We start from the raw sequence: 13,522 nt of genomic DNA, 5'->3' as shown, positions 1-13,522 counted from the left end.
ATCCAGAATGGGTTCTACCCATCCTTAACAAGCACTCAGCAAGTCTAGCTAGTTCGGAATTAACTTGTCCTTACAAACACTCTGTCAGTCGGGTTTTATCAACCTTCTTTACTAGAGGAAAAAGCTGAGGCTTGCTCAGGTTGGATGACTCGCCCAAGGTCACACTGCACACAGACCTGGACCTCACGACTCCAAATTCAAGTTCACTTCTCTTCCATCTGCCACAGCTGCACATACGCTAGACGTTTAATATGTGAAGAACTGGCTGACAAGGACTGAGCGCAATGCCTGGACATAGTAGCATTCCAAAGATATTTGTGTAGAGGGTACCATAGTGTCATAGGAAGACCATTTTACAAAAAAGGAAACGGAGGCTCAGAGAGATCCAGCAACTGGCCTACGGCTACTCCACTATGTGCTAAGCAGCCTGGCCTGCGTATTTCCAGCCATGTGTGATGCCAACGCTGATGCTCTCGCCCCTAACCCGCACTGCTTCATTTGGGAGACAAAATATAGGTAGTATGAACAGCTTCACACAATACAAGAGAGCTGTCAAACTGCACATTGTCTATGGCCATACCACCCTGAACGCACCTGATCTTGTCTGATCTCAGAAGATAAGCAGGGTCGGGCCTGGTTAGTACTTGGATGAGAGACTGCCTGGGAATACCGGGTGCTGTAGGCCAGGCGCGGTGGCTCAAGCCTGTAATCCCAGCACTTTGGGAGGCCGAGGCAGATGCATCACCTGAGATCGGGAGTTCGAAACTAGCCTGGCCAACATGATGAAACCCTGTCTCTACTGAAAATACAAAAAATTAGTTGGGCGTGGTGGTGCGTGCCTGTAATCCCAGCTACTCAGGAGGCTGAGGCAGGAGAATCACTTGTACCTGGGAGGCGGAGGTTGCAGTGAGCCGAGATGACGCCACTACACTCCAGACTGGGCAACAAGACCAAAAACTCCATCTTAAAAAAAATATATATATATATCCCCAAGGGAAGAATGCATGTAAACATTACTAGATACACAAACACACACACACATACAAATAGCCATTCTAGAACAGGGTCAGGTACGGTAGGGATGTAGGAAGCTTTTTTTAAACTGATAAGAACAGATACTACACTTGATCTTAGCCAAAAGGCTGAGAAGTGATGTAGGAAGCTTTTTTTAAGGGAAATAATATTTCAGAAGGAATGGTCACTGTTGAACAGGTCAGGACAGCCTAGAGGTGGCCATGGAAATCCCGCCACTCCCCGAGCCTGCGCTCTGTCACTACAGGGAAATGAACCCTCAGCTCCAGCAGGCAGGGCCTCTGCCTCGCTCTTCCCTGTATTCCAGGCACCCCACAAGGAAGCTAAGTATGACTCTGTTGGGCAGCCCAGTGGCTCTGGGTACACAGATTCGTACCTTATTCACTAAGTACTGCTGGAGAAGGCAGGATCTCAGGCTGTTGAAGTTTAGTCCTACCAACTTCTTGTAAGTTAGACATTCGGAGTAAAAATCTTTCTCAACTTCTCTATCTTTAAATATCATTTAATAAATAGCATACAGAGTTCTTCAGGGAACAGGGTCATTATGAACATCCTTAACACACTGGGCTAGGATACAGGCATTCTTCACTTCTTCTTTCTTCTTTCTTTTTTTTTTTTTTTTTTTTTGAGACGGACTTTTGTTCTTATCGCCCATGCTGGAGTGAAATGGTGCGATCTCAGCTCACTGTAATCTCCGCCTCCTGGGTTCAAGCAATTCTCCTGCCTCAGCCTCCCAAGTAGCTGGAATTACAGGCACCTACCACTACGCCCAAAGAATTTTTGTATTTTTAGTAGCGATGGGTTTCACCATGTTGGTCAGGCTGGGCTCGAACTCCTGACCTCAGGTGATCCACCTGCCTCGGCCTCCCAAAATGCTGGGATTATAGGTGGTGGCACCTGGCCCACTTCTTATTTCTTTGTCTTCTCCTCCAGTATTGGTTTATTTGCTGTCATGTCTCAAACCCTCACTTAACTTGGCTCTAACACCATCCATCCATCCAGAGGGCTAAGCAACCTGGGTTAATGATGAAATCATGTGTAACAGCAAGAGACTGGACTGGAAATCAGGGAACTCAGGTTTCTGTACTAGCCTGGGCCACTGCCTATGTGGATGCAGGAAAGTTACTTAACCTCTCTGTGCATCTGATCCTGCCTCTTTAAAATGAGGTGGTTAATCCAGACAAACCTTAAGGTCACCTGGAGTTGTGATGGTCTACGTGGAAAAACACGGCCCTCAGAGCTGCACGGGATGTTCCAGATGTGGTTTAAACAGTAGAGCATACTGGAAACACAGCCTCACAACGGCTACCATTTCAAACGGGCTTGTGGGACAAGAGACAGAAGAAGCTGAACGTTTCCAGCAGGTGGGAACCATGACTTTGGGAAGGTCACAGCAGGAAGTGACTCAATAATTCCTGATGTCTCAGTCTTCCTGGGCTTAGAGGACACAGAGGTGGTAGGAAGGCTGTGTGGAGATTACCCAGAGGTGGAGTGGGGAAGGAGATACACTCTTGAGCCTGCTTCGGATGCTTTCTTCCTGGCATTAAAAATAGCAGGCGTGGTTTTAGCAGAAGGTGTAAAGAGTCATGCCCAGACCCCAGGCTCCAGCAATGCAGAACAGGTCTCCGTGTTGGGGACACAGAAGACTCTGTCTGCAAAATCGACTCTGGTCTCTAAGCCAGCACCATAGAGGCTCAGAGGGGATGCCACACACCAGCTATCAGTGAAATAAGGGAGACACAATCCCAGGAAAACTAAAACCAGCAGCCCCCAAGGCCCGCACCGTCGCAGCAAAGGGCACACCCGGGAATGCCTGCACGTGATTCTGCTAAGCTGCTAAGAACAGGAATTCAGACTCTCAGAAGGCATGAAAGAAGAGGGTCGTAAGCCTCAAAAGGTCAAAGAAAGAGCTCAAAATCCAGTCAGTAAGAAAGCAGGATTAAAGGTCAAAGGTCTACGTCAGATATTGCAGGGGCTGTGATGGGAAGATCCACTAGCAACAAGCTCGAGGGGACATTCCTGCCCGGGAGCAGACGAAACCAGACGTGTTTACCCAGGTCTCCTGGCAGGACGAGAGCTCTAAAATGGCATTAGACAAAACCAACTGGATTGGGAGCTTAGAATCCTAATAACAAAACACAGGAACCCAGGGGCCCTGGAGCACCACTTCCCTCCATTCCGTACAAGGCTACTGCTTTCAGTGTTGACATGCAATTGTGTTTTCTTTCCATGAGCACAAACGCTATGGCATTCTAAGTGGGTGGCACTACAGGATTTTACCTATGTCCTGTTTAATGAATAAATACCTATCCCAAAATGCTGGACAGTGTCTGTTTTGTTGATCTCTTTCCTTTAAAAAAAAAGTCAAGAATGTATAAAGGGTTTTTCCCCTATAGGAGGTGGTAGGTTAAGAGCCCAAATTCAAAGAGCAAAGTAATAAGACTCCTGCTAAATCCCCCTCACAAATACATAAAATGGTAACAGATCAAGGGGTGTTCAGCATACCAGCACCCCGGTCATAAAAACCATCTTTAATGTCATTGCCTGAGGAAGGCCAGCAATGAGATAAGAAACCCTGACAAACAGACACAAGGAGATGTGGCCTGGATAAGCCTGTCTGCGCCAGGTTTGACTATGCAGGAAGCAGGGGCTCTAGCTGAGTGCTGGGTTTAGGGTGACATTTAGCAAAGCAAAAGGAATCTGTCCCTTCCCACCAGCCCCCTCAGCCCCCTTGTTTTCCCGCACTAGAAAACCAAACTCTCGGAGGACTTCTCTCTTCTGTGTGTTGGACAAATGGGAAAATCACAGGGCTTGGTCCAGTTTTCACAGCAACGTGGAGCTGGACAAGCCGACTGACAGCTGGCAGGGAACCTTCAACCACAGCACCGGAGGAATGAAGGTTTAAGCCTCAGTGCTGTCCCTGCACAGTGCCACATGTCCAACAGCAGATAAGGGCACCCTGAGCTGTCGGAATGTCAGACACAGCCTCCCAGTTAAAGGTGGGCAGAAAGCAACTATCAAGATCTTTCAACAGGAGGGAAAGCTGATTTGGAATCCTCAAAGGGCTTTCTATTCCTCTCTCCCACTGTGGGCAGCCCTGAGTCTACTCAACCCCTTGTCTGTCCCCTTTTTATCTCAGAGCTTGGCCAAAGCTGCGTGTGCAACTGCTGCTCAGTCACTCAAAGCTTCCAGCAAGCCACCTTTCCATCCTCCCAAATCACAGAATTCAATTACTTCGGCTTGTGAGGTGAAAGCACTTTGTGGATTTTAAGGTATCATTCAAATAAACATTACCATCAGTATCACTATTACTAACACATCATTAGCCACAAAGCTCTTCAATACTATAGAGGTAGAGGATGACTAGGTAATTCATATTCCACCAAAGTCTTTCAACTGGCCAAAAACAGTCCATAAAATACTCTCCAGCCATTCCTCAGCTCCCCATAAAATCAGTCACGTCTCCCATGCCAGAAAGCATCGATGCTTTTGATGTGAATGCCAGAGAATTCTTGGTTTTCCTAATGCATGGTTTTGACCACAGTCTAGTTTCTCTCAGACCCAGATCCAGTTCTTCCATGGGTTTAGAGGGGCCATTTGCAAGGTGAATTTAGTAACGGACGTTTTAAACAATGACACAAAAATGCCTCCCTGCTAGAATAAGGAACTATCAGATCTCACACAAGCTCAGTGTGGGGCCCCTTGAAGACAAGACCTCCACACCTCGTTTTTCTCTAGGTGCAATTCTCTCCAACCCAACCATCCCCTTCCACATACACACGTACGCACAGCAAGACCACCCCAGCACAAGACCTGGCTCACTGAGTGCTTTCTTCTTTAATTCTAGTTAATTAATTTTTGTTTTAAAGCATAGCCCCCTTTTCACTTCAATAGCTAAGAGAAGTCTGCGGGTAACTTCAAAGACATCAACTTACAAAAAGAACTTCCATAACAGAGCGATGTCATACTATGGATCGCTGAGGGGTTACTTCTGACACGAAAACACATGGCTTATAAAATAATCATTTCGTTCTCTGCATAATTAAATAAACTCTAAAAAGTCATCCCCATGCCTGAAGAGAATTTAGTTCTTTATTCCTGGCATATATTAAATTTATAAGGGTTTGCTTTTGGTTTTTAAAAGTTTCTAAGAGTTCTCGTACCTACTATTACTTTGCAAAGATAATAGCCACAAATCACAGGACAAAGAGAAGGAATATATTGCTGAGGGTCAAAATTTCTTGCTTTTCCAAGTGAAAATGTCAAACCTTCTAATAAGAGCATAAGTAACAACCGATTGAGAACAAGTTGTCCTCTTCCTTTCTCCTACTGATTCAATGAAAATTTTATTTCTTGCAACTTTACGGCTGAAACTTATTTACATTTTAGCCAAAGTAAGAACTTGTACACAATTTTCTTTTTCTAATAATTCTTTTCTGCTAGATTCAACGTCTTCTACATAAAGAAAACAGTTTCAAGTTCTGGTGCTAACACTAACTGTGCACAATAAAAGAAATACACAAATAAAAGCAATGTGCATCTCCTACCTTCTAGAGCGGCAAGCTGCTGCTCAGCTTCCAGGTACAGCTGGGAAAAGATGGGCCTGGGCACCAGGTTGTTGGACCGCAGGGATGCCTCGATGGAATTGTGCAAGACCTCTTCAAAGCGTGTCGTCTTCAGCTGTCCAGCGTAAGAATTTCCCATCTTCAAGAGAATGGAGTCTTCTGTTTAAAATGGCATCTCAGATTCGGTGCAACAGTCTGACTCCACGCAAGGTAGAAGGTGAAACAACTGCAAGGAGGAAGGGCCATGTAGCCTCCGCTCAGCAGAGACCGAGAGAGGGCGGCTGTCCTCAGCTGCAGCTACTGCCGGGCAATTACAGGAAGTTATCTAAGTAACAGCTTTCTCTAATTTAGCACTCAGCAGAGCCTGACACCTCTTAGAATATTTCACTAGAGGTGCCTCTTTGCCATCCCCAGATTTCACAGGACTCCCACTTTTCCCAGAGATGTGGTCCTGCCCCTGAGAGTTCCCAGACGAATGATGTTTTTCCATGACCTGCAGACGAATGGGCCCTCCGACACTCTTGTAAGTGACGGCAACTGAGCAATCCACCACAACCATTCCCAGATTTGAGGATTAGAGGAGCTGGCCTCCCCCCACCTTCCCGAAAGATAGGCTAGCAGGTCTCCCATCATTGTCTTTGCTGGTAAAAGGCTGATTATTCTCATTCCTTTAAAATGTTTTTTAATCTACTAAATGTTTCCATGATTCAAGTAATACAGAATTAAATCTGGAAAACCTGGAAATCACAGAGGAGTGGGAAAACGAGGAAAATCACTGACATTTCTATCCCCCAAGAGATTTATTTTCTATCCCCCCAAAAATCACAGAGAATCACTGTGATTTTTTTTCTGCAGCAGCTTGAGATATAATTCACATACCTTACCACTTAAAGTAGACAACTCAATGGTTTTTCGTATATTCACAGTGTTTTGCAACTATCATAAGATCAATTTTAGAACGCTTTCATCACCCCAAAAGGAAACCCCAGACCCATCATTCTGAAACCCTCCAACCTCTCCAGCTGGAGGCAATGATTAATTTATTTTCTGTCTCTATAGATTTGCTCATTCTGGACACTTTGTATAAATGCAATCATTCAGTACGAGGTCTTTTGTGACTGGCTTCTATCTAATGTTAGCACAACGTCTCCAAGATTCATCTGTTTAGCATGAATCAATACTTCATTCCCACTCATGTATTTTGATGTATTGTTTTAGACTTAAATCTTTGCACAACTTGCAGGTGGGAAGGGACGGGAGATTGTATTCACATAATTATAATCATACTATAATACACATTTTTATTGGTTTTTTCTTTTCCTTGACATAAGCATTTTGCTCAACCCTCTTGCAAATGGTTTTAGAATAATTTTAATGGTTGCTTCCCTTGAGTGAAAATGCTGATATTTGTTCCGACATTTCTCCCTGATTATACATATGGTTAAATTTCTATTTTCAGTCCTTCCCAAGAACAGGCATTTAAATGTGTATATGTCCTTAATGTTTTCCATTTACTTTCTATTTCATTATATTTAGCTATTTGTTATATTTCCGTTCTACTTCCTTTTGGTTTAACTTGTACTTTTTTCAAACTTTTCAAAATAGTTACTTTATTGTCATCTTTGTTTTTCATCTTCATTAACAACGAAGACATTTAAGGCTACATGTTATCCTCTGGGCACCTCCTTTGCTATGGTACAAGGTTTAGTGTGAAGTGTTCTCCTTTTCTTTTCTTTCTAAACAGTTTATCATTTCCCTCTGATTCCCTCTTTGATCCGTTAATTATACAGGAGTGTGTGTTTAATTTTTAAACAGTCAAGATGGTGACGGGGGGGGGGTGAGTTCAGCTTCATATTATTTACTTCCAGTTTTTAATAGATTATAATCAAGACTGTGGTCTTTAGAAACTCTACTTTTGAAACTTATTAAGGGTTTCTTGTTGCCATATACCTGCTGGAGTTTTCCAGATATGAGAAAAGACATTCGTAAACTCGACAAGGGATGAAAGGAAATGGATCAGATTATTCAAACTGTTCTATATCCTTGTATGTCTCCTGTCTACTATCCTGTTCATCTTTAAAGTAGCATTTGACTTACAAAATGGCACCAGATGCCTGCACTGAAATGACCACAGAATGGCAGTTTCCTGCCTTCATCTACAATGACTGCACACACGCCCGTGTTGCGACTGGCTTCACCAGCCAGCAGAGATCTCCCATTCACTCTCACTCAAGCCATGTGTAATAAATTCCCCTCGTCCTTGTTCTGTTGGTGGCAGAGTAGCTTCAAGATGTCATCCTTGGTGCCCTGAAAGAGCTCTGCTTTCCCTCCGGAAGGTATAATAACTGGTATAGTCACGTTGATTTCCTGCCCCTATTGTAAGGAAGATTCAGCCTTTCCTCTTCCAACTAAAAGTAAATGGAAGGCATTAACCACTTCCTGCTTGTGGCAATAAGTTCTGACCGCAGGGCCCCTTGGTCAGCCTCTGCTTATAGCCTGGGGAAATGAGCTGTGGGAGGATTGCTTCAGGAATTAGCCCCAACAAAGTGCTCCTGAAAGAGAGAGGTCAGCAGCCGGAGTAACCTAACAAGAGAGCGGAAGAGGCTGCAGGATCCTCTCGTCTGCCTTTTTTCTTGATCTGTTGCAGACTTTAATATGTGACTGAGGGGTTGCCAGCCACATTTGGGGACACCTGCATTATTCTCAACTCAGGGTGGTATGTTTAAAGCTGCCGCCAACTAATAACATCCCAAATGCCCTCTATTTCCATAGCATCTTTGTCTACAGAGCTTAAGGCACACAGGAAGAAGTTTTAAGTCGGACTCATTTTATATGCAGCCCCTGCAGAACCGTGTCCCCTGACGGAACGAACACATCGGGGCATCCAGACCCTCCCTGCCCAAGGTCCTGTTCAGCTGACCTCACAGCTGACTGGCACCCAGGAGACCCCAGCAGCGGAGGGACATGTAGGCCTGATGTAGACGGGGCAATAAAAACGAAGAAGGCAAAGTAATATCCATTGTCCAGGCACTGTGTGCGAGACACTGGGCACGCTCCCTACTTCACACACATGGTAGCCCACGGAAGAGGTATGATGAAGCCCATTTTATAAATGATACATTTGAATCTAGAGATACATAGCCTGCAGAAATGCTTGCTGAAAAAAAAAGAAAGAAAAGAAATAGAATGGGGAAGAGAAAGATGGAGAAAGTGAGAAGCAAAAAACAACATGGCATAGAAAAGTAGGGGTTTTGTTTGTTTGTTTTTTGAGACAGGATCTCACTTTGTTGCCCAGGCTGGAGTGAGTGCAGTGGCATGATCTCGGTTCTGCAACCTCTTATCCTCCCACCTCAGCCTCCCCAAGTGGCTGGCACTACAGGAACATGCCACCACGCCCAGCTAATCTTCGCATTCTTTGTAGAGATGGGGTTTTGCCATGTTGCCCAGGCTGGTCTCGAACTCCTGGGCTCAAGAGAGCTCCCAAAGTACTGGGACCACAGGCATGAGACACCACGCCTGCCCAGTAAAGTTTTCACACTCACAAAATTAAAACTTTATTTTATAGCCCTAAACAAACATCAAAGTTTTAATGTCTGTAAATAAATAGTGAAAGGAAAAATGAGTACCACTCCCTATCTAATGATGCATTTGACATCAGAACAGTAAGTACACACCACTAAAGAAGAATGAGGAGGCATTGCAACAGTTTTAAAATTTGTGGTTCTTTTTGTTATTCCATTGTGGCCACAACCAAACAGTGTGGGGACTCTCTAGATACCATGGCAGGGCCCTATCTTACAGACAGGCCCTGACTGCAAAGCCACACCTGCCGGGTGGGGAAGGTTCGGGCCAGACCAGGCCTGTCATGGAGGCACATCCGGAGCTCTTTGACCCACTGGAATCTTGCATTTGACCAGTGGAGAACTAAAGACCCAGAAAGAGAAGAGCCTAGTTCAGGGTCAAACACTAAAGCTTCAATCCTCCCAAACGCCACATGGAGACAACACCTACAAAAGGCTTCCTTGGGATGGTCCTTCTTTCCCTGGCCCGGCCCTGACCACTGGCTCTCTGTCCATGGTCTCTTTGCTAGACCCCTGCTGCAGTTATTGAAGTCTGCAAACTGCCTGTGGGATTTCTTCCATGCCCTAACACATCACATCCACCGCCTGCATTCCAAGGCCTGGACCAGTTTCTCTTAAGGCTGGTGTGTGATGCTCTTCAACTACAGAATCTGAAGCAGTGCCCATCAGGGCAGTGATGATGGCCAAACCACAGCCTTCACCTTAATGCAGAAAAGCCTGGCTGTACTGGTCTGTAAAGAGCAGGTGCAACCCGGCGCAAAGTGGTTTAATCACCAGGCCTTGGTGTTCTCATCTGTAAAATGGGCACTTAGAAAAATTGATTGTTCGTTATGGAGAGTAAGAGAGACACAGTATATTCAGTGCATGATCATTAATTTCTAGTTAAATCTGGGCATTCACAGGAAAAGAACTTCAGATTATAAATGACAAGTGACAAAAAAAAAAAGCACTATTGTCCATAAGTACTACAACTTAAAAGTGGAGAGAAATCAGTGAGAACTTGTGTTGTCAATGGGGCTGGTACCGGAAGCAGGCCAGGAGGGTTGAATAGGATATTTTTGGAAAAAAACTAAGAACAGCATTTGCGGAAAGGACAGAAGAGTGCAAAGGCATGAAAACTCCAAGGGAACAGACATACTCTAGAAAAAGAAAGAAGTTCATTTGCCTAAGAGTAAATGGTTTACAAGATGACATAGTGATAGAATAACAAAAACAAACCCAAGGGTGAAAATCAGACATTGTATAGGTGACAGTCACTCCCTGGAGCCGCAGAGCTAGAGACTGATGATAGTAAAGAAAATGCCTGTCAATCAGACAGAACTGATTGGGATAAAACTGGAGGGAAGACGTGCAGGCAGGAGGCCGGGCGGATACTCTTTCAATAGGACCTTTGATAAGAGTGAGGCACAAAAAGTTGCTTGGAAATTCTGTACATGGAGATGCAACTGGTTGCCTGGTGGGCTTCATGGGAGGTGATCAGATGTGGGTGTGTTTCACCAAATCAACCTCAAATACAGCTCTATGTCAGTTCGAATCCCAGCACCAGGACCTAACTTCCACTGGCCCTTCTGATCCCAGAAGCACCCACGGGCTTGACCAGATGAAGCCAACTGACCCAGGTCAGTTTGAAGTGGCAACGGTGAGCTATCTCAACATGCTCTAGATGGCTGGGACATTGACCTGAGCTATTCTTCTCCCATGGTACTGGTAAGTCTGTGTCCTTTAGAGGACTCGGGTAGAATGAGAATTTTTAGGTTGAGTTGAAGTTCAACTAGAATAAGTGCAGGGCAGAAGCTTCAAGGAAGATAAGCAACTATTAAAGGCAGGGACAAAGAAAGGAGAGGAGGCTTCTGGTGAAATGGGACAGATGGAGAACATGCATTGTCTCTAGTCCCTTCAAAACCTCACTAAAAGGACAATGAAGGAATGTGCAGGTATAAGCACCCAAAGACAAAGAGACAGGAGAGAAAATCACAGCAGACAAGATATGCCAACAAAAGTTAGCATATTCAAAGCAGAGGAGAAGTAGGGCTAGACTTGGAAAGAGTCAGAACTAAAGCCCAGTCCTGAATTTGGTGAGGCATCCTGAGAAGCAAACCAATTCAAATGTACAGAACCCAGAGAAGGCTTAGGAATTCCAGGCAACAAGGTGAAAAGTAGGGCTGAAGAATGGGAGGACTCTCTCTCCCTTCCCGAGCTGCCCCTTCCCCTTCTCTGCAGAAGTCTGGGAGTTTACTCAGGACAAATTAAACCAAAGAGAATCTGACTCTTGGACATAGCTGGCCACAGGTATGAGATGCAGGGGTGAAAACAGGGAAATTGACTCAAATGATGCAATGTCCCTTCTCTCATTTCTTTTCTCCCATTGGCTCCCCTAAAGTACAGTCATGCTTAAGGACGGACAGATACTGAAAATTGGGGGTACTCAGTATAACAGATCCATATCTAAGCACCTTCTGTGAGGTCCAGCAGTCAACCAGCAGCTTTCTTTTATTATTTTATTATTTATTTATTTATTTATTTATTTATTTGAGACAGTTTCGCTCTTGTTTCCCAGGCTGGAGTGCAATAGCACGATCTCAGCTCACTGCAACCTTCGCCTCCCAGGTTCAAGCGATTCTCCTGCCTCAGTCTCAGAGTAGCTGGGATTACAGGCGCCCGCCACCTCGCCTGGCTAATTTTTGTACTTTTAGCAGAGACGGGGTTGCATCATGTTGGCCAGGCTGGTCTCGAATCTCCTGACTCAGGTGATCGACCTGCCTCAGCCTCCCAAAGTGCTGGGATTACAGGCGTGAGCCACCACACCCAGCCAATCAGCAACTTTCTATGCTGACTTAAAAATAAGCAGACATCCGAAGATCATCAGCATCACAAGGCTTTTGAGAAAATCCTTAAACATAAAATGTAAGACACTAAAAGAAACAAAGAGACAAAAGAGAGCAAACAAAAACCACAAAGGAAACACATCTGCCACAGTTCATATCTTCAGAGGGAGAATGTATCCACAAAACAAGAACCGTAAACGTGGAGAAAACGAGACAGAATTCTTAAAAACTGTTTAAACAATAACAGAAATGTAAACTTTAGTAGAAGGGCTACAAGGCAAAGTTGAAGATCAAGATACAAAGAATGGAAAAGAGAAGAAAATTGAAATGATTTTGTTATTGCATAACAGGACAACTACAGTATGAAGCCGAAGTTTTTTCAGTAGTTTTCAATGTCATTTTCCTACCATATTATTTCCAAAATGAGAGAAAAATAGCTACTCTTGGCCATGCTGAAGGCTACTCTGAAACATTTCATTAATGTGGCTCCTATTTACACATTTAACCATTCTCTTTTTTTCGTCTTAAAGTGGGACAACTGAGACATTACCTAGGAAAGGACTAATCAGACAGCAAATACCCACAAAGAGAAAAGGTTTTAATGTTTCCTTTTAATATCTTTATTCTATTAGAAAATAAGCTCTTTGGGGGTTCGTGGGGGAAAAAAAGGCAACTGGAAGATCAATCCATGAAGCCCAGGAGTTCTAGAAGAATAAAAAAAGAAAAAGGAGAAAATGATATTCCCGAAGAATATTTTTCAGAGCTGAAAACCACAGATTTCCAGATTTAAAGGACCCATCAAGAGCCCGGCACAACAAATGAAAAGGATACACATGGAGGCACATCCATGAAATTTCAGAACCCTGGAGATAAAGAGGTGAAGAAACAACAGGTCACATTCAAGGGCTTAAAATAATCAGGAAGACTTTGGGTTTCTCAAAAGCAATACTGGACACTAGGAAATAACGAAATAATGCCCGGAAAATTTTGAGGGAGAATTATTTCCTACCTAGAATACTCAACCAAAATAATAATCAAAGCGAGAGTAGAGTGAACCCATTTTCTGAAATGCAAAATCTCAAAACATTTTCTGAAAATCTCAAAACAAAACATTTTCTCAAAATCTCAAAACAAAACATTTTCTGAAATGCAAAATCTCAGGGTTGTCGATTTAAAAATGGTTGTCTCTAGGAAGCAGGAATTGGGGTAGAAATAGGTTTTTCATTTTCATTTTTCATTTTAAAGCTTATAATTTAACTTTTTAGACTGTGTGCATATTTATGTTTTTTGAAAAAAGGATGGTTACATTTTAAAAATAAATGAAAGGCCGGCAAGAAGGGAATGACAGGCATTATAAGGAAGCTCAGTAGAAGAACAGCTGAAGCTCATGGTAGACTGCAGACCGACAGCAAAGGAAGGACACCTGTAAAGAATTATCTAATTTCATCCTGCCAACAACCCTGTCTTCTAGATACTTCTCTCCCTACTTTTATCCCATATGAAGAAACTAAGAAAGTAA

The 13,522-nt window shown here is 43.8% G+C and overlaps 1 protein-coding gene, 1 non-coding gene and 1 pseudogene across 21 annotated transcripts in view; 1 reads left to right on the top strand and 2 right to left on the bottom strand.

Moving 5' to 3' along the window:
• The window catches only part of LOC105486477 (growth regulating estrogen receptor binding 1), a 159,739-nt gene that overhangs the window by 80,357 nt on the left and 65,860 nt on the right, over window positions 1-13,522 (bottom strand). For 11 of the 20 annotated variants that reach the window (XR_011611459.1, XR_011611458.1, XM_011749359.3 and 8 more), the window contains exon 2: window positions 5,580-5,736. Coding sequence is in view for 18 of the 20 variants with exons in the window: in XM_011749359.3 (XP_011747661.2) it covers window positions 5,580-5,736 (157 nt within the window). In the remaining 2 variants the exon portion in view is untranslated. Of the gene's footprint in view, window positions 1-5,579; window positions 5,824-13,522 lie in introns of all 20 variants that reach the window. The other 9 variants (XM_071076241.1, XM_011749352.3, XM_024794294.2 and 6 more) reach the window with 1 other exon arrangement.
• LOC112427516 (5S ribosomal RNA) lies at window positions 567-685 on the top strand. The gene has a single exon (XR_003019127.1). It is a non-coding gene; the product is annotated as a 5S ribosomal RNA (ribosomal RNA).
• On the bottom strand, window positions 980-1,154 carry LOC112427529 (U2 spliceosomal RNA; annotated as a pseudogene).

The sequence above is a fragment of the Macaca nemestrina genome, chromosome 13, assembly GCF_043159975.1.
Source record: "Macaca nemestrina isolate mMacNem1 chromosome 13, mMacNem.hap1, whole genome shotgun sequence".
Classification (NCBI taxonomy): domain Eukaryota; kingdom Metazoa; phylum Chordata; class Mammalia; order Primates; family Cercopithecidae; genus Macaca; species Macaca nemestrina.
This window is presented reverse-complemented; position numbering and strand designations above follow the sequence as displayed.